The sequence below is a fragment of the Oratosquilla oratoria genome, chromosome 29, assembly GCF_046742065.1.
Source record: "Oratosquilla oratoria isolate Oo_2021 chromosome 29, ASM4674206v1, whole genome shotgun sequence".
Classification (NCBI taxonomy): domain Eukaryota; kingdom Metazoa; phylum Arthropoda; class Malacostraca; order Stomatopoda; family Squillidae; genus Oratosquilla; species Oratosquilla oratoria.
In genome coordinates this window covers 39,572,365-39,594,294 of record NC_134805.1, presented here as the reverse complement: position 1 = coordinate 39,594,294, position 21,930 = coordinate 39,572,365, and the positions used below count along the sequence as shown (strand labels likewise).

General features: G+C 42.0%; 1 protein-coding gene across 4 annotated transcripts in view; it reads right to left on the bottom strand.

Moving 5' to 3' along the window:
- The window catches only part of LOC143040729 (uncharacterized), a 316,050-nt gene that overhangs the window by 152,669 nt on the left and 141,451 nt on the right, over nucleotides 1-21,930 (bottom strand). For 3 of the 4 annotated variants that reach the window (XM_076212105.1, XM_076212102.1, XM_076212104.1), the window contains exons 5-8: nucleotides 12,497-12,739; nucleotides 11,917-12,090; nucleotides 6,776-7,142; nucleotides 6,371-6,412 (exon numbers count right to left, since the gene is read on the bottom strand). In XM_076212105.1, coding sequence (XP_076068220.1) covers nucleotides 6,371-6,412; nucleotides 6,776-7,142; nucleotides 11,917-12,090; nucleotides 12,497-12,739 — 826 coding nt within the window. The remainder of the gene's footprint in view (nucleotides 1-6,370; nucleotides 6,413-6,775; nucleotides 7,143-11,916; nucleotides 12,091-12,496; nucleotides 12,740-21,930) is intronic. The other variant, XM_076212103.1, reaches the window with a different exon arrangement.

Below are 21,930 nucleotides of genomic sequence, written 5' to 3'. Positions count from 1 at the left end.
GGACTAGTACTCAAACATCAAACCTGATACTTCTTTTTTATACTGAACATGCTAACTAAAGTTTCAATACTTCTTTGAACTTTGTAGTATACTATCTATATACCAAATACTTCTTCCCCCTTATAAGGGAGGTAGTCAAATCAAAGGCACCCATTCCCAGCCATTCCACTTCTATCCACCATCCTTGCTTCCCTCTCATCCTAGCTCTTCGTGGATGTTTCCTGCCCATTGCCCAGGTCAGAAAAAATGAAGTATAGTACACCTTATAAAGTAGAAATCAATGAATCATGACTCCAAGACCAGGGGTAATAAGGGACCATGTGCCAGGTAATGTATGGTAACGAAGCTTTGGAAAAAAGTATCATGTATTCTTGTACTGTCAAGTATCCTTTAACTGCATCCCATTTTGTGTGTGAAAAAAAAAAAAAAAAAAAAAAAAAAAAAAAAAAAAAATCCCACCAATAATATAGCCAGGATTGAAAACTCCACCAATGTTAAGTCATAAATGACAAGGACATTTCCTTCTGTATGCAGAATATATCCAAACAACAAGATCATCTAATGCAAGTAACTATCATTGGTCCCATAAAGGTAACATGATCCAGACAACTGTGTAAATGGAAACCAAAACTGTTGCACCTGAGTTGGCGTGGGGGGCTTAGTAATGAAGAACATGGAACGGATATCTATGAACAATGAAAGAACAACATTCTGGTATAAGCTATCAGTGGTAATTTAGATGTGACAGAACTGTTAAAAATTGTGAGTCTGATAAAATCTGGATCATTTCAAGAACAAGTTTTCTGAACAAAAATAATTGTTGCTTTAGGTTTGTTTATGCCAAGTCTTGCTATGGAAGTGTTGTCTTGTTACATTGCCTTCAACCCCAACACTGTGGCTGGGTACAGGGTTGATCCTTCATCCAAAAAGGTGCAGAGATGAGAGGGGCATAAAATGGATTTCAATGTGTATGAGATGGATGTGTGTTTTGAATTGACCACCCCTCTTATAAGAGGGAGAGGGCCTATGGTGTGTATATATTATGCATTTCAGGTTTCATTGACTGGAAATCCACAGACCCCACAGTAGTCTGCAGTGGTCCCCAGACCCTCCCATTGATCTCTCCAGTAAGAAATATTGGACTGTATCCATGTGGCTGGATATTACAGTAATAAATGTTTCCTGGAGTTTCACTAACCAGGAACCTGTAGCCCCAAGGTGATCAGGAACAGTTCTGAAGCCCTCAACTAGATCTCTCTTGAAGGAAACACTGAACTGTTGCCTGTGTTTTGATAGTGTGGCACGGTTTCATTATCATTGATTAATAGAACTAGTAGAAGGGGAGCAGTTGCCAGCTATCAGCTCTCCTCATGTGAAAAGGTAGAGGAAATACAGAGTTGAGAGTGAGAGATCTTAGGCCTGAACCAGAGACCAAGTGTCAACCCAAATGGGCTCCACCTTCAGATGGAGAGGGTGTTGACAGGTTTCGAAGATGAAGAACTGGGAGATGATTCTCTGTCCATCTTACAAGACCACTACATGCAGGAACAAGGTTGCACTGCATTCAGGGTAAGAAGAAACATTGGAAGGAATAGTTGGTAACTCAACACAACTGACTGAAGGATTAGAACTTCTGGCACTTAATGCCACTATCTCTTTCCTCTCCCTTCCTACCTCTACTACAGAATGATTACTTAACAAGGTTAAATGAAAAATGGAACCGACATTCTTTTTCAGCCTTCGACAATTTCTCCATTTTGTTTTCATAAATGTAAAGCTAAAAACAAGTGACAGCCCCCTTCTGTTTCCTTCTATTTCATGATGTAGAAACACCCACACTAACAAATCACTGACAATTATTATTATTGTTATTATTTTTTTTTTGTAGCCCCTAGAGAGATCCATGGAAAAACCCCCAAGGACCATTGGTAGCTCCTGTGAGGCTGTGAGTTTTCAGTCAATGAAACTTAAGGCAACTGTCATTCATTACAGATACTTGTTGCCTTTAAATTTTATTGACTGAACACCCACAGCCCCATGGAAGGTTAAAGGCAACTGTTAATATATGTAAAACAGATGTTGCTAACATTATCATCAACAGTAAACCAACAGCAGCCAACAATAGCCTTTGAACCCCATAGATCTCTCTGGGGAGAAGTGCTAGAGTGTTGTTGTTGTCGTTCTTTATACTGTTTGGCTGGGCAGTCTCATCTACTCGAGGAATGCCATGGTTGCAATGGGGTTTTCCCACAAATCCCTTATAATGTATATGTTGTGTTGTTAGCATGTATAATTGTGTACAATGCAGTCTTCCATAATGTGTTGTATAGTATGGGGTGAAGTGTTACCTCCAGGAGAGTTATTTGTGATGTCATCCAGCATTGCAACCAATCCAATGCTGGAGTGTTGTTTGCACTGCACTTATGCAGAACTGTTTCTATGTCACTGAGTTATAATACTGGTAGGAGGGGAGCAGTCACCAACTGTCAGCTCTCTTTTTGTGAAAAGGTGGAGGAAGAACTCAGGGTTGACAGAGATGGAGGTGAAGGTCTTGACAGGTTTTAAAGTTTGATGGCAGGAGATTGTTTTCTGACATCTATCTAGCAGAACTATCACACATAAGTACCCACCATTGGCCCTTTGATCTTTCAAATCTCTCCATGCCAAACTGATTTTTGAGGGGAGGCCTCTACTCTCTTATTTCAAAGTCACTTTTCTAGTTTAAGTAGGCTTGGGTGTTAAGCTGCTATTTTGTGGTTGTTATCCTGGGTTATTACTGTCAAGCAACTGCATAGGTGAGCACTTTGGTATTAAGTTTTGGATCTGGTGTTTGGTGACTATTTGTGGAGAGGTTGAATAGTGCTAATTAGAATATTGCTCCCTGGAGGATTCCATTGTAGTCTTTTAGTTCCAGAAATTTGGTTGTCTTGGTTATCTTAGCACCTTGTGAATAAAGGGTCATTCCTGTCCTCTGCCCATTGCTTGGGTAAGAAGCAATGCTGCAAAACAAGCACCTCCACAGTAGGCCCCAACACCTGAAGCTGATTTACCTGCACTGCTTTGTTACATCATGATGATAAAGAAGAAGCAAGAGAAAGGGAGAAGGAAAGAACGATGGGGTTGAAGGGGAGCATGAATCAATCAACTTATTGCTCCAGGTCTCTCTTGAAGGAGACCATGGCTCCCAGGTAACCTGCTATGACCATCAGGTGGGTCCATAAGTCATTCAGGAAATAAATACTTTGTTGTTGTCAAGGGGCTATTAGTGTTGGACATTGCAGGATGGGTTGTTTGGTGTCTTCTGTTTAGGTGGGGTGTTTTTGGTGCATCCTATTATTACTCTAAGTCCTTTGTTTTGCATAGTTTGCAAAGTGTTTTTTTGTTTTGCTGACTGGTGGGAACCATGCTGTGGAAGCATAGTCAAGGGTGGTTCATATGAATTGTTTGAAGACAATATTTACAATTTTCTTTTGTTGTCCAAAACCTGTAGGTTTATTTTAGGGGGCATGGAAGAGGTGGGGAAAGAGAAGAACTAAGAAAATAAAAGAAGAATACAGAGAGAAAAGAACTAAGAAAACAAAAAGATAATACAGAAGGGAAGAACTAAGAAGACAAAAGAAGAATATAGGGGGAGAAGAACTAAGAAGATTGAAGAAGAATACAGAAAGAGAAGAATGAAGAAGAGAAAAGAATACAAAAGAACTAGAAACAAATACGTATGGATTAGAAGAGATGTAAGAAATTATGAACAGGATTTAGTTGGTATATATAAATATAAACCTAAATTGTTCAACAAGTTTGTGAATGGCAAGCTCACAGAAAAGGAATCTCCTTGTTAAAAGTTGATTACGATGCCAGATAACCTTTAATCAATCAATCAACGTTAAAAGTTGAAGACATGTTAAAAAAAAAGGGAGCTGAACAATAACTTTGAGTGAGAGATGGGTGTATTTCAGGAAGAGGTCTCAAACAACATAAACATGGAAATAAGAAAGGCCTTGAAGTCTTATGGGATCTCAAACTTAATACTGAAAGAATGCAAACAGAAGGCAACTCATAAATGAAATACACCAATTGATTGTATATTCCATGGAAGAAGGGAAGGTGCCACTGAACTAGAAATACACCAGTGTCATGCCAATCTTCAGAGTAGGAAGCACTGACAAACTGCTAATTACAGATTGATGTCCTCAACTTATATGAGAGCCAAAATGTGCAATATAATAATTATATCAAATAGAGGGATGAATTGTCATCCAGGAGCCAAGATGAGAGGGAGGAAAGGAGGGGTGGTGAATGGGAGTGGAATGGGTGGGAGTGGAATTATGAGTATGCCTTTTGACTTTGGCTACCTCCCTTATAAGGGGAAAAAAGCCCTTGGTATATGTATGTATCAGATGCTTGCTGGCTGAGCAGGCTAGAGAATCGCTACTTGTGATGAAGCTCGAGGTGATGGCAGTTCCAACAATGATGTAAGTGAGTTGGACCAAAGGTATGGTTTATTAAATGCCACGCTACAAAGTCCTCTGTACAGGGCACCATCCTAGCCTCCTGATTGGGGCAGTTTGCAATATTAAACCGAATCATCATCATTTAGAGCAAAGAAGGGAATAGAAAAAATTGACAGAAATGATCTCTTGGTGTGGAATGAAAGTGCAAGAACAAGTCCTAGCTGAAAATTAAAAGATTGATTGCCTTGCCTGCAAAGAACCCTAGCTTTCTACACAGATGCATTAACTTGTGGTTCAGGTTAAAAGAAATAACCCCAGGTTAACAAGATAAATGAATTTTTTTTCCAAAGTTTGTTAATATGGAGACAGAATTGTGCTGGAGTAGCCCTCCTTGAATCCATGTTGGTTTGGGGAGGTGGGTAGATTAGACACACACATCTACATGAAATTCACATGTGAAACCACATGCATGTGCCCAAATGTAATGTACAGTCACTGAGCTACATTTATGATGTTTCATCCTAGTCTTCAATGACCAAACAGCCTTAAATTCATTGAAATATTTTGGCTGAACTATTTCCCCTTTTAGGACTTCCCACAAGTTATGCCTGTGTGACATCATTCGGGTATGTAGTGTGGCCCTGTTTCTGTCACCTCTTGTTTGAGAACATGAAGGGGAACAGCTGCAGGTTATCTGTCAACTATCCTTGCATGAAAAAATGAAGAAGAGAGAAATTTGAAAAAGAAAGCTCTTGGGACCAGTCCAGAGACAGTGCTAGCCCTCTCAGGGTGTATCTCCAGGTGGAGGGGAAGTAATAAGATTTGAAGATGAGCAGCAGGGAGACATTTCTCTCCAACATTCGTCTTACAGGACACCACATGCAGGTGCCCATTAATGTTACCATTAATCTGTTAACAGCAGTACCAATAAACAATTGTAAAGTCTGGTAAATACTCACATGACATAATTACAATGGAAAGAACAATGAAGCAACATACATGCAAATACTGTACATAAGGCAATCAATTAATAACCACAAATTCAATACTACTAATGACTTTAGGATACCAAAGACAATGAAACTTTTGCAAATGCCTTGTCAGAGATACTGTTCAAAAGATAAAAGTTCCCAAAAATACAATATTACTCGTACATATTGCTAATTAACTGACACTATCTTACTGCCTTGAGCTGCCTAAGGTGACTGCAGTCATACATTAACAGTAGTGACATCCCCTGCTGAAGTGAGGTAGCCAACACTTGGGCCAATTTTGAGATAATGCTTTCCTTGTTTTGCTCAACCATTCTGATTCTGGTGTTCCGAGCCCAAGTTTCACACCAAAATCTACTGAGGTGGTAGTAGGGTCACTCTTCTGGACATAATCCTTCAAATCATGCCCTGAGGTTGAACTCAAGTAAATATGGCTATATACCAACAATAATCACCCAACTTCAGCCAACGTTTTCCCATTATTTTTTGCATATTGTTTACCTCAATTTAGCAGGAAGTGCCATCTTCTATAAAATACTTGTACTGCATTATTACAAAAAAATTGGAGCTTATTGATTTGATTTTGAGACCCAGTATGCATAGTACACTATCCAGAATTTTTGTTGATAATTTTTTTCTAGGCACGCACATTTGTGCTGAGAATGTAAATATCCCTACAATGCTCCCTCAAATTGGTTTAATTTCATAGATTTGATTTTTATCATAGGAAAATATTCAACTCTAAAGTACGACCCAATCCGTTTATGAGAAAATCAACATTTATTTCAAAAAGCACTCTGATCTCAAGCAGTTTATATACTATTACTTTGATACTGAATTGGTCCAACTTGCAATTCATATTGTACATAAAATCTGGCAAAGGATAGCTACAGAAAGATGAACAGATGAAAAGGGAGGCTGTCATACCCAGTTCGGCATACATGGTCCATACGGGCACGTGCCACGCTTCTTGAAATGGAAAAACAATGCCATCAACATGTGGATGGGTACAAGATGAATGGTTAATAGATGGGGCATTGCAGTTAGAAAAATTTGGAAAAAAGAAGGTTTCAAAATGTACTGATTGTAGCTTGGAAAAACTTGTGAAAGGCTAAGGAAACTGTGATATGCACAACTGCAGATGGTATTTTGCATGCATACAGCAAAATATAAACAATATTGGGGATGGTATCATGAAGGAAAATTATATTTTACAAAAATACAGGATGAAACATAGCAGAATGAAAAGTACAATGATGGGAATAAGGCATTAAAGATGAATATAAAAACAGAAAAAAAAAAAAAAAATACTAGCTAATGTGCTTAACTTACCGGCTAACAAGGGATTGGCTGCTGCAACAGAATGTTCACGCTTGATGCCTCGTGACTCTAATAACTGTTGTTGTTGCTGCTGTTGCTGCTGATGTTGCTGTTGCTGTTGTTGCTGTTGTTGCTGAAGGGCATTTTGTAATAGTGATGTTACACCCATTCCCATGTTGCCTCCATCTGTGTCACCTAGCAAACTGGCAAAGGATTGATTGTTGATACCACCATTGTGGCTAGGACTGTTGACAAGTTGTGACAGAAGGTTGTGATGATGTGAGGACGCATTAAGAGGTGTGGAACGGAGCAGTGATGTGAGGGTACTCGTGCTGCTCACATTATTGAGGTTGCTAGAGGAGATTGGCTCTTCATCACTCTGTTGGAATAAAACATCTTTTAAGTGAAACTATAATGTCAGGTATTCTGAACTTTAAGCCCATGTATTACAAACCTGAAATGCAATTCCAGTAAACTTGTACACTTCATTATCAAATGAACAATATATAAATATTTTTCTGAATATGAACTGTAGCATGTGGGAAAGCTTATTACTTAGAAGACAAAAACCTATATCCATGTTTAGAAATTGCTCAGTTGTTCTAATACTCTCTCAATGCGGAGTTACAGTCATATAAAACTGTAATAATAATAATTATTGTTGGCTTGAGTTTCACTGACTATAAACCTGCATCCCCACAGTGGTTAGCAATTGCTCTAAGGCTCTCTCAATCTCTCTGGAAAGATGTTCTGAACTATGTTGTGCTCATGTGGGACTCTACATACATACATATACTAAGGACTCTTTCCCCCTTACCAGGGAGGTAGCCAAAATCAATAGGCATAATTTCACTCCCACCCATTTCATCCCCACCAATTCCACTCCCATCCATCACCCCTCCCTCCCTCTCATCTTGGCTCCTCATGGATGATGGATCATCCCTGCATTTTGTCCCTCACCCTGGATCAGAAGCAATGCAGCAAGACACAGCACATCCACAGCAAGGCCACTTCATTTAATTGGTGACACTCCCTCTCCATCCCTTTGAGCAGAAACATTGATGATGGGGAGAAATCCCTTTGGGCTGTGTCAAACTATCATTCATGCATAACCATTCCTTAACCCCCCCTATCCCCCACCCACTCCCTTCCATTCATCACAGCATTATCCATACACAGTCATTCTCCACTCATCCCTATTTTCTGCATTCTCCCTTCCTTCCTCAACAGACACCCGTCTTGTTCAATGCCCCTTTCACCCCATCAAATGCATTTCACCCTCAGTTGCCCCTCATGTTCACTGCATCCACCTCTGCCCTCCACACTTCTATTACTAATCTTTCTTCACTCATTCTTTCCATGTGTCCAAACCTTCCCAATACTCTTTTATCAACTCTATCTCCCATTTCCTTTTCCACCCCCACTCTCCTCCTCACCTCCTCATTTCTCACTCTATCCAACCTTGTAACCCCTACCATACTTCTCAGACATTTCATCTCAAACATATTTAAACTCTTCCTCTCTTATGTTCCATGTCTCTGCTTCATACTGGTACAATCACCCTTTTACAGAATCAGAAATCAGATAATTTTTTGGTGGAAAGTATGTTGAGAATGGAGGATAGTTGGAGAAAGGAAAAGGACAGAAGGTATGGATGTGCTTAGAGTACATTGTTTAAATAAGAAGGAAAAGGAGGAGTACAAGAAGCTGAGAGAAGTGTGGGAGGGATAGAGTAGAACTAAGAGTGGAGGAGGAATGGAAATGGTTCAAGGAGGGAATCACGAGGTGTGCAAAGATGGTATGTGGAACAAGGAGGATGGGATGGAATAGAAGGAAGGGTAGTGAGTGGTGGGAAGATGAAGCAAAGAAGGTTGTAGAAGAGAAAAAACAAGCATTCTCAGACTGGTTACGAAATAGGATGAGAGAAACATACGAGAAGTACAAAGAAAAAGAAGATAAGCAAAACATAAGATAAAGGAAGCAAAAAGGCAACAAAATTTTGAAAGTAACAGATGCTTTGAAAGGAAATTAAGAGAGGAAGGGGAGCCAAATCAAGTAGAGAAATAAAGGTAAAAGGTGCACATGGAGAGATAATAACAGAAAAGGTGGCAGTAAGGATATGGGCAGAGTATTTTAAGGAGTTGCTACATGTGGAGGAGGATAGGGAGAAAATGGTGGTAGCAGTGGGAGGCACTAAGAAAATGACACTGACAAATGAGGAAAATGAAGAAGAAATAAGAAAAAATGAAGTGCAAGTAGTTATTAAAATGATGAGAGCAGGTAAGGGACCTTAGATGGGGTGTCATGTGAAGTGTCTGAAGAAGGGAGGTACAGTGAAGGTGGATTGGCTAGTGAGGTTGTTTAATGTGTGTCTAAGGGTGGGTAGAGTGCCAGGGGACTGGAGGAGTCTGTATAGTTCTGCTTTACAAAGGAAGAGGGGACAAATGTGAGTGTAGTAATTTCAGAGGAATCAGTTTATTGAGTGTAGTTGGGAAGGATTACGGGAGGGTTTTGATTGAGAGGATTAGGAGAGAAACAAAGGGAGTAATTGGTGAGGAACAGTGTAGGTTTAGGAAAGGTAGGGGTTGCATGGATAAAATTTGTTTGGTAAGGATACTTTTTTTAGGCTTTAATGGATTTGGAAAACACTTATGACAGGGTGGACATGAAGGCATTGTGGGAGGTTTTACATATATATTGGATTGGAGGAAAGCTGTTAAGTGCAGTCAAGAGTTTATATGAAAGTAGTACAGCCTATGTTAGAATTAGAAATGGAGAGAGCATGTAGTTTGAGTTAAACATAGGACTGTTCCAGGGATGTGTCATGTTGCTATGGCTGTTCAATATGTACATGGATGAGGGCAGTGCGAGAAGTAAATGTGAAGGTAATGGGCAGGGGATTGGAGATGATTAAAGAAAATGGAGAAAAGTGGGAGGTAATCCAGTTGTTGTTTGCTGACAACACTGCATTTGTGGTAGGATCAGAGGGGAGACTAAGAGAGTTAGTGACAGAGTTTAGGAAGGAATGTAAAAGGAGAAAGTTGAAGGTAAATGTGGGGAAAATTAAGGTGATGAGATTATGAGGGGAGAGGATAGCAGCAATTTGAATGTGAGGCTTAAAGGAGAGAGGTTAGAGGAAGTGGATAGCTTTAGGTATTTGGGGGTCACATGTGGCAGGAGAGGGAGGAGTGGAAGTGGAGGTTGATTTTAGATTGAGAGAAGGAAGTAAGTGTCCTGGGGGATTAAAAAGTGTAATGAGAAATAGACATTTGGGAATGGATGCTGAGAGGAGTGGGACTGTACAGTCTGTATATAACCTGGTGTCAGTGTCTCATCAAAACTCTGTACCAGTGGTTACACTAAGGGTATTAAGGCCTGTACATTTCTGTGTAATATTGGTTATATGGTACATTGAGGTATTGAGAGAGGTAGAGACAGACACTGGGCATACATGAAGAATTCCCTTCAGGATAATCAATCACTCCATTTCCCTTGGTCTCTGGTAGAAGACTTGTGGCCTTCAAATAACTTGCAAGGGCCTCTATGTGGTCCATAAATCACTCGGGGAAGATTTATAGTGGTGTTGTTGAGTTTGGTGGGCTTGTTTAGTGATCTGAGTGTGGGTGTACTTTTGTGTGGATGTATTGTGTGGTATAGGTTGTTATGAATGTTTGAGTAGTATGATAATACATAATAGATAAATAATAAATATATAGCAGACACTTTTCTCATTATACCAAGAGCTTTTTCCCCTTTATAAAGGAGGTAGCCAAGTCAAAGGCACGTACCTACTCCCACCCATTCCACTCCCCTCCACCACCCTTTCCTTCCTCTCATCTTAGCTCCACATGGATGATGGGTCATACCTGTATCCTGTCCACTGCCCTGGGTCAGAAGCAATGCAGCAAGACACAGTACATCCACAGCAAGTCCATTTCACTTAATCAACTTCCCTCTCTGTCCCCCTTCTCCATCTATCTTAAATATCCACATCATAAACAAATAAAACCTCATCTACCCCTCCTGTTTGATTTCAATGGAGACCCACAGCCACACTGAGGCTGGTAATGGACCCATAGATCTCTCTGGGAAGAAATTTTAGACTCTTTGTGTTGGACAATATCTGGATGGGATTGTTTATGTTTACAATAATGGAAGGTAAGCAGTCCCTGGCTGTCAGCTCTTCTTGCATGAAAAATTGGTGGAAATAAGAAATTGATAGAAAGGAATCTTGATCCTGGTCTAGATACCAAATGTCAGCTGTGAGCACCACTGGATGGAGGTAAGGGTATTCATGGCTTTTGAAAATGTGCAGAAGAAAGATGTTTCCCTCTGGTGTTTGTCTGGAAGGACCACTACTTACAGGTACCCATTGTTGGTCCTATGGAGATGAATGTGTAGGCCTAGGTTATATGAGAGGTGTTCACAAGGGATAAACTGGTAGTATTACTGTGAAAATTATTGAAGTGTAATTGAAGAAATAAATACATAAAGAAATAATATAAAATCTTTATACCTACGGTCTTCTTCCCCTTTATGAGGGAGGTAGCCAAATCAAAGGCATGCACACATTACCACCCACCACCCTTGTTTCCCTCTTATCTTAGCTCCTTGTGGATGAAGGGTCATCCTTGTCTCCTGCCCACTGTCCAGGTCAGAGGCCATGCAGCAAGGCACAGTATATCCACAGCAGGGCCACTTCACTTACATGGCGACCCCCCTTCCCATTCCTTCATGCAGGAAATGGGGAAGACAGGGAGAAATTCCTTTGGGCTGTGTCAAATTTTCACCTATACACAACCATCCTCTACTAATCCCTATCTCCTGCCTTCTCCCTTCCTTGCTGTACAGACTCCCCTCTTGCTCAAAGCCCCTTTCACCCCATCCATCCATAAATAATAATAATAAATAAATAAAATCCCTATATACATAACATAAAAAAGTGTCTTTATCTAAAAATTGAACAGCAATATCAGTTCCAACAATAAGTTATTGACACATTTTCCTTAGAAGAAAAGAATACTAATACTAATAATCTCATGAGCAACTGATTACCTTCTAAAATCCAATCTATCACAATGTCTAACCTACTGTACATCCTAATATGATGTACTGGAACCACAAAGTTTACAAGAACACATGTCATATCTTACACTATGCAGCTGTTCAAGTTCCTGCTTGATCTGGACGAGATGAAGGTCTGAGGGTGATTTGCAAGACTCTGATTGGCCGAGGTGGTCCTCTCGAGTTCTCCCATTACTTCTCCCACTGTGGCTCTTGTCTGAACCACTACCAACTAAGTTCCCAGACAGGAACGTATCATCCACCTAAAGGGAAATTGGAGTATTTATATTATGATATTTGAAATATCGCACACATATATATCTTTAGCTCAGTAACTGACTTGGAGGTGTTCTTAAGTTTCATTCCTCTAATTAGTACAATAGTCTTCAATGTCCATTTCCTGATAATATCCTGTCAAAATTTTCACTTTGTATAAATTTTTGTTTCACATTGTTCGAGTTGAAGGTTCGCATCTATCGAATTATGTTACATATTTACTTGTGTGATACATAAGATTGTCTGTTTGACACAACATGTTAATTAATTTTCAAACTAACAATATAAATGAAATACTGAAATTAGATTACAAAATTATCAATCAAACAATAAACCTTCAACTAATAATATGGGATTTTTAATTAAAGAATTACATTACATTCGATCTCTCACCTCGGCAAAGATATTCTCGAGCTCGAAGGAAGGGTCGGAGATACTGGTGAAGATTTCGTCCTCTTCCGTTATCTCGCCTACTAGGCCCTTGATGTCAGCCTGCGACAATTCAGCCAGGTCTGGACAGTCCGGGGCTCCTCCACCCAAACCGGTTCCGGCCATTGAAGAAGGCAGACCACCGATGGGTCCGAGGCCGATTGGGGTGTTGCCACCTTGGTCGCCTGTCTGTCCTCCCCCAGGGTCCTGGAATAACGACATGACGTCAAGTCGCTACAATTTATATTATGTTTAAGAAAGATGGCAATGAATTGGTGGTACAACAAAGTGGCAAAAGCCATTTCGGTCCTTAATGAGGTCAAATAAAGAGATACTCGGCAGCTTAGACGTTTATCCAAGTGAATTATATGTAGATTTTTACGTGTACTATTCTTGAATTCTTAAGTTCTTGACGAAATTGAGTAAAATAGTTTGGCATTACCAATAATAAAACCCGTAGCGTTATTCACAGTATGGATAGGGTTGATTGTTACTTATACCATATATTGCAATCAACTAGATATAAAGGCCAACACGGCAAACGATGGGGTGTACAAAATAGTTAAACTTGAAAATTGCAGGATCCTGCTGAAATAATATGGCTACCGAGAGAAATAAACAAGAGTAGTGAGAAGTGATAGACGTAAAAAATTGTACGAAGAGAAAAAGTATATATGATAAAAAATACAGAAGTGCTGGGTGGAAAAGACAGTAGCGATGGACAGAAGAATGGCAATGAATGGTAGATGAGACAGGAAGAGGGAGGTAGAAGAAAGAGACGAAGGATAATAGAAGATAAAACAGCATAGGAAGTTTAGAATGGATAACAGAGCTGGATCCCATAGTTCATGAACACTCCTGTGGTACCCTTATGTGGTACTGATAACCAGTGGTTCTATGCCTGATGGTAGTAAAGGAGAAGATTTCAGAGGAATTGTATAATTAATGTAGGAGGCATAGAAAAGGCCATATACTATTTTTTTTATCTACGATATAAATAACATTATAGTTAAAACCATCCCGGCAATTTTCCTCAACTGTATGTATGCCCCCAGGTTTTATTAGAGAAATATGTTACTGTTACACGCACAATAACCAATGTTTTGTATAACTTCCGTTTGTGATGTATTATTCCGTTCCCCTGTTAAACAAAACATGTAAAGTCAACAGCCCGACGCTCTTAAATGATCAAATACTCATGTCCTATGTTTTAGATATCATATTACATAAATGATGGTTCATTTCAAAGAACACAGCGATAATGTTAAAAAATAAAATGCACAATGTTGAAAAAGGGACATATTATCGTTCGACTTTCGAAAAGTATGGGTAGAATACAAATAAATTCTTAATGAACTAAAGAAAATCCATGATTCAATAAAAGTATTTACAAAAAGACAAATGCTACTCCTCAAAGAAAACGAGTTTTGTCCATGAGCGCTAGAGAAAACATGTGTAAGAGAGGAGCGACTATAATTCTTTGAGCTCCAAGGTCTCCCTCTATATTTTTTCACATTTTCAAACACTACCAGGCAGTCCATACAAATCTTCACTCACAAAGATTTCTTTTTCTATCGAATAATGTCAATCGTGGACAAATAATAAAACTCATGGCGATGTAAGAGGGAAGAAAACACGGGGCAACTGAAAAGGAAACAATGGGGAATAGAAGAATACACAGAAAGGAAATGGTGAATAACAGAGGCATGAGAGCGGGATTAAATAGCACAGCGGAGAACTGCGAAAACACAATGGCAACAGGGGAGTAAAATAAGCGACCTGACGGGCTGTAAGGTGGAAGGGAAGTGGAGGGAAGGGGTGAAGAAGTGGAGGCAAAGAAGAGAAGAGTTGCCACGAGTAGAAATACATGCGTTGCATAGTGGAAGGCGTTAATTAGCCACTGGTACTCATTGTAGACTATAACACAAGGTTAAGCTCTCTTCTTCACCCAGACGTGCCGGGACATGTCTTTGTGGATACACAAGGAGTGGAAGACATAGAGGCAAGCAGTGACGGAGTCTAGACAAGGGCGACTATAAAATGCAAAGACAGGTATGGAAGGCAGGTGTCTTCCATGTTGAGCTAATCAGTCGAGCGGAGCGGAAGAGGATGGTACAAAAGAGGGGAAGATGGAAGAAGGTAAAGGCGTCATCACAGTAGACTATTTTTCCTCCGACTGTTGGAGGTGATTTGCAGCCCACAGCTTTCGGGAAGGAACCTGATATGCTGGAGGGGGAAAAAAAAAATCCTCCAGCATATCAAATGCCATTCTGTGTAAATTGTTTAGAGAAAAAAAATATATATAGTTTGACATTGTGATTTTACAGCGGAAAAAGTGCCGGAGGTGGACCGTACCACCGATTAATCGGAGGTTGGAGGAGAGAGAGGAGTGACGGGAGAGAAGAGAAGAGGTGAGGTGAGGAAGATAGGGGTGCGATGAAGTACAATAGGGACCCAGTAATGGACTACAGGGGGGGGGGGGGCTCCAGAGCAGGCTTAGGTACTGCGAACGTTCCGGAAAACAAATGAATATCAACCAAACAAGGGGGGGACTGTGTATGTGCGCGCGCGTGTATGTTTTCACCTCGAATCTGGGTCTGATGGGTTTCTTGCCTTCCCCTTTTGAATGTCGTCATACTATCGTCATTTTAAACTCTCACATGCTCTGAGTGCGTACCATTTCCATAGATTAATCTCCCAACTTAAGGTTAGACCTGTTGGCAAATGGAGTATGTTTTTATATATTCATTTTCTTTATAATTAATCACTAGATATGAACAACCAACTCTCACAATGATACAACACATGCGTCCTTATGGCTGTATTACTAATGTCGCCATTGCGGATTAAAAAATTTAATAGTTACATCAAGTGTCCTCTTTATCTGACATAAGAATCAAGGAGACTGCAAGAGACCATAAGGCCTACACTAGGCAGTTTCATGTTCATTACCAATTTATCATGCCCGTCCATAAAGTTATCTAACCTTCTCTTAAAACAACAGATAGTTTCAGCGCTGACTACATGATTACCAAGTCTATTCCATTCGGTGACCACTCTATTGGTAAACTTTTTTTTTGCCTATTTCCTTCTCAAGTATAGGTAAAGCATTCTCTGCTAGCTTTGATGTACTTGTTGTATATTGGTTTTCCTCATTTTAGTCAGTCAGTTTGCAATCCTGTTTAATTTCTCCTGTCGTATAGGCGCTATCTGATATAACCTCTGTCTTGTCAATTAGATCGTCATCTAAGTCCAGTTACTTTTCTTGGAGGAAAACCTTTTATAACATTTGCTCAAATACACTCCTCTTCATTAAAGGGTTATCACACTGGGCTATTTTTCCTCCGACCTTCGATTAATTGGCGGTACCGCCAACCTCCAACACTTTTTCCGCCGTAAAATCACTATGACAAATTATTCCGTTTTCTCAGCAAAAATACACAGAATACCATTTGATGTGCTGGAGGAAAATCATTTCCCTCCTGCATATCAGATCCTTTCCAGATGCGGTCTGCAAACCTGCTCCCACAGTCGGAGGAAAAATAGCCCAGTGTGATAACGCCGTTATTGATCTTGGTGATTTATGGTTATTTATTGTCATTAACCTTCACTCAAGTTATAATTTTTCTCATTTTTGTGACGAATCTTTTCTCCAGATCTCTTCCCTTTTCTAGTTATCATGTATCGATTCCTTGAATTCTTTGTGTGTGTGTGTGTGTGTGTGTGTGTGTGTGTGTGTGTGTGTGTGTGTGTGTGTGTGTGTGTGTGTGTGTGTGTGTGTGTGCGCGTGTGTTTTAAAAGATTCAAGGCACGTGCTGCCTGTACGGTTTGTGTATGATTTATTTTATCTATTTATTTTTACTTTATTTTTCTATGATGTGTATTTGTTTAATATTTGCTTGTAGGTGTATCAAGGCATATATTTAAGTAGGTTTCGGGATCCAGGCATATGTTGACGCTGTATCCAGGATTCACACATGAAAGACGTTTCCAATAACACAGATATTGAAAATACAAAGTGACTGATAATCTCTAACTAGGTATAAGTGGTAGGGTGGTGAGGTAAACACAAAAATACTGCTGAAGTTTTAATTACTGACATTTCGTCCTCACCCGAACTTCCTTAGAGTACTCTAAAAAGTTTTGGTGAGGACGAAATGTCGGTAATACATCTCCAACAGTTCTCTTTGCTTACTTTACCCACGCATGTATTACATACACCAATATACATAACTAGGTATATATCATATCCGCATTTCCTCTCGGCGCTCATAGTCATGACTGTATCAGGATGGAACAAGCATTTGGTATTTCATCGCATGTACCCAGCGTTTCTATCCTTGGGGGCAATAACCCCGCCGTACAGGTGGAGTCATGGAAATAGTAACGAACGGATTTAAGAAAGAAATACAGAAAAGGAGGGGTAGTGGAATTTAAAAGTGGCCAACATACTTCATTTTAAGTAGGATTCAGTCTCCAGTCATGAGATAATTCTGTGTACTTCTGGTCCGTATGGGCGCCATTAAAGTTCTCAAATGTGTTGAGTGTATGTACATTATGCTGGGCAAAATCCTCTTGCATGAAGAATACGGTGGTGGTGATTGTAAGGGAAGGACGGGGAGGGGGAAGGGGAGGAATACAATATATTTTCCACCTGACTGTAACGCGGATGTGATCTACAGAATTCTAGAGAGAGGAAGGAGTGGGGGGGGTGTATGGGGGGGTCGGCCTAGCTAGGTAAGGCAAGGCAAGGAAACCAAGGCGGAGGGAAGGAGAAAGGGAGACCGGAAGTAAGGAGGGAGTACAGCATCCGGCGAGAAGGAAGGCGGTGCATTGGGGAAAGGGGAGGAGGAGGAGAAGGAGGAGGAGGAGATGGAGGAGGAGGAGGAGGAGGAGGAGAATGGCGGAAGGTAGCATGCAGGTAAGGTGGAGGGCAGGTGGGGAGGGGGAGAGGTGATGTGAGGGAAGCGGGGGAGAGGGGCAGGGAGGACAGGTAACCCATAACTACGGTCGGTATGGAAACTCGTCGGAGGCCGCCGTTCCACAGGCTTCCACCCCTCCACCTCCCCATCCTTCTCCCCTCTCCACTCTCCCCCAGTTCCCTCCTTACTCCACATACACATACATACTCTTCCCTTGTACGTCCCCTCCCTTCCTCCTGTTCGTCTGTTTCTTCGGTGGATCTACACCCTGGCTAGGTCCTCTAGTCGATCTTGTAGGATTCTTTGGCTCTCCTCTACGCCGCGATGTCTGCTGCTTTCCTCCGCCGTGGCTGTCTGTTGCTGCCAGTGGCACGGCTCCAGAACAGCTGCCGCTTCTACAACCACTGCCCATACCTGTGCAGCGGGGTCTACAACAGCTACAACTCCGGGTCCGCTTTAGTTTCTCTATGTATTTATTTTCCCTTCTTTCTCTCTCTCTGCACTCCTCCCCTCTCCCTACATTCTGCATTCTCTTTCCAGTTCCCCTCTTCCTACTTCTCCTCCTCTACTCTCCCTCCCCCTCCTCCTTCTCTTAGGCCTCTTCCTCCCTCCACTTTTTCCTGAACCCCCTCCTCGTCCCCTCACATCCCCTCCAACACCGTCCATCTCCACCTCTCTACCTAAACCTTTCTCTTTCTCTCTCCCTCTCCCTCTTTCTCTAATCTCCCCATCCGTCACCACTCACAAGTTGCGTACATAGCAACGACAAGGCCATTGCACAATACCCTCCTCCTCCTTCCTTCCTTCCCTCCTCTCTCCCTTCCTCCTCTCCTCTCCTCTCCTCTCCACCCCAAACTTGCTGTTTCAATACCTTTCGAGTTTCCCCATCCACCCAATAGCGAAGAGACATCCCCCCACTTCCATTTCATCCCCTCTCCCCCCTTAGTATTACTTCAGCGAAATTCTGGATCTACCACAACCTCTTCCTGTTCCCCCCCCATATCCCCATGCCCCACCGTCATATCTCCCTACCCCAAATCGTGCCCCCCCCCCCCGGACTATACACCAACATTCGCCCTCCCAGACTCAAGACCTGCCAGTTTCCCTGATTCTCCTCCCCCCCTTTTCCCCTGACCTACTTCATGTTCTCACCCCGCCCCACCCCCTCCCCTCCCCTCCCACCTCTGTTCGTGCCTCCACCCCTTTCCCTACATCCCTCTTCCCCCTCACCCGTGTCTTCCTGCACTTCCTCTTCTGAGCCATCTTCACTCTCCCTCCCTCCCTCCCTCCTCCCCCTCCACTTCTACCCCTCCCCTCAATCCTCCTCTCCATCCCTGACCTTTTCACGCCCTCCCTATCGTTAGCATCCCCCCTTCCCTCCCTCCTCTTCCTTCCATCCACTCCCTTTCGGTAATGTCTCCATTCCCTTATTACGTTTAAGTTTCTCTGATTGCTTACCCCCCACACGTACTCACCCTATTCATCATCCTTCATACACCTCCCCTCCTCCTCTTCCTCCTCCTCCTCTTTCGCTTCACCTGCTCCAGCTCCCGTCCTATACTTCTAATCTCCCCCCACCACCTACTACGTCTTCACCTCTTAATCTACCTCCTTCTTTTATTTTTGTTCTTCCCCCTCCCCCCCTCCCAATCTTTTTCTTTCTTCTCCAGCTCTTCTTTCTCCTCTCCCCATTACGTTTGTGCCCTCCTTCCTTACTCCTACTCTTTTCTCGACACATTTTGTCCTTTTTCTTTTCTCATTTTAATCCTCATGTGATTTGTTTGCATCTTTTTCGTCCTATTTCTCTTCTTCCAGATATTCCACAACACTCCCCTCTCCCTCTCTCTTTCTCTCTCTTTGCGCATGCAGTGCACACACACACATTATATATACATATGTATGTGTGTATATGTATATGTATACTCTCTCTTTCTCTCTCTTTGCGCATGCAGTGCACACACACACATTATATATACATATGTATGTGTGTATATGTATATGTATACTCTCCCTTTCTTTCACTGTTTGCGTCATCTTTTTCGTCCTATTTCTCTTCGTCCAGATATTCCACAACAGTCCCCTCTCACCACTTCTCTCTCTCTCTCTCTCTCTGTGCATGCAGTACATACACACACACTATATGCATACGTATGTATGTATGTATACCGTATGTATATTCTCTCTCTCTCACTGTTTGCGTCACATATCCTTTGTTGCGCCTAACCCCTTAATATTCCCTCTCCCATTCACCTCCCCTTTCTTATCTTCTCCCCTCTTCTCGCTCTCCTTCTCTCCCTTCCATTCCTCCTCGGTTACCTTTTCTTGTTCACCTTTCCCCTCCCCTCCCCTCAGCTCCCCTTCGTTTCCCCTCCCATCGCTTCTTCCGGGACTGCCTTCTCTCCCCTCACCTCTTCCTGTCTCCCCTCCTTTCATTTCCCCTCTTCCTTCTCCCCTTTATTTCTCCTGACTTGTCTATGGTCCGATACACACGCTCCAGGATGCAAGCTGCGAAGAGGTGGTGGGGGGAGGAGGAGGGGGGGAGATGTCTCTCACTCTCAATTACGAACCCTCGACATTTTGCCATACCCTGTAATTGGCGCGACAAGGAAGCGAGTGGAAATTAAATCAAGAGTGGACAGGTGCATAATGATAAGGCAAAACTATGGAAAACGAATATAAAATAATCCCTTCTTCTTCTTCTTCTTCTCTCACAACCCAAACCAAACTCTCCTCTCGTCCTCTCTATATCACATTTCCTTACCTCGTATTCCCTTTCCGTCGCTCCCACAATGCAACAGTCCTCTTCCTCCTCTTCCTCCCTCCTTCTTCCTCTTCCTCCCTCCTCCCCCCTCTTCCTCCACTGCTCACAATTCCAGAACACAAGGCCCTCTTCGCCTTTCTCCCTCATTCGTGTTTTAGCTCCGTCTGCAGCGGTGTGTACCTACCTACACACCCGAGTTCACATGTACATAACTGCAAACACATATATGCGCGCTCAGAGACGCGAGTGCGCGCGCACACACACACACACACACACACACACACACACACACACACACACACTCACTCACACACTCACACACACACCTGCTGTCAGAGGTGGGGATCAGCATTTAGCCACTCCCCTTCTCCCCTCCCCTCCTCCCTTCACCCTCCCCTCCAACCTTCCCGATCACCACCACCACCTCTACTCCTCCCAATCCTCCCCACCTCACCCCTAAAACATTGCAGTCGATTATCCCCATTCTCACTCCATTTTCTTACTTCCCTCTCTCCCTCCTGATCCCTCTCTTCTTCCTTCCTTCCTTCTTCCCCTTCTCTCCGCCCCTCTGCGCTCCCCCTCCCTCCCTCCCTCCCTTTCCCTCCCCCCACCACCGCTCCCTTTCTTTTGTCATTAGTTTTTATTAAATCTATAAAGGTTAATGCCTTTCGGCCTTTGAACCCTGGTATAGCCGTTCCCTGTACTTCACACACACACACACACACACACACACACACACACACACACACACACATACACACACACGTGTCAAGGTGTGTATTTTTAGTTCTATCGGCCCTGTGACCTTACCACATGCGATATGAGGTGTATGTCATAACATCTTTATAGATCAGTTAAAAAATACAAATTACATAATTATGTGCGTGAACACACATGGTTCTCATGTTCGTGTATCTACGTGAATCGATTCACAAAAGCTCTAATGTATGTACTGACATGTGTTGTATGTACATGTGTATGTACAGCACATGTGTACGCTTCAGTACATGCCTGATGCACAATTGTTTTCAGATGTGTGTGTGTGTGTGTGTGTGTGTGTGTGTGTGTGTGTGTGTTTCATTGCTACTTGGTTCAATACTACTGAAGGTATGAGCATGCGTGTTGTACTTCTTTTAAATCATGCATAGCCTAACAGTTCTTTAACAAAAAAAATTACGTTGAAATATTTCAAAAGCTGCTTAAACAGTGAACGTAACTTTTGAGAAAAGATGCTTCTCCCATGACGGAAAAAAAAAAACGAAAACCACTGAAATTAAGATGAGTTACAATTTTCTATAGCCCTTGAATGATGTTTACGATTCCATGTGCCCCGTCCCTAAAAGAATCTACAGTATCAGAGGAACTTTTTTCTTCCAGGTTTCCGTTCCGAGTGTCTTCGTTTCTGGTATAGAATTCAGTTTCCCAAAGCCTCGTGGAATGCTGCTTGCATGCACGCACGCACGCACACACACAGCCTTCTTGCACTACGTTTTTTCTTTCTTTAACGTATGAAGGGCTTATCACACCCGTCACTGTTAAGACACGCCTCCAAGTGTTTGGTCGATTTTTTTTCATGTCACTTGAAGCTTAATGAGGTAATGCGTCGGGTGTGGGACAATGGTAGCGCTGAAACTAGTGGTTGTTTTAAGAGAAGGTTAGATAGCTTTATGGATGGGGGTGTTAGGTTCATAATGAACATGGAACTGCCTAGTGTA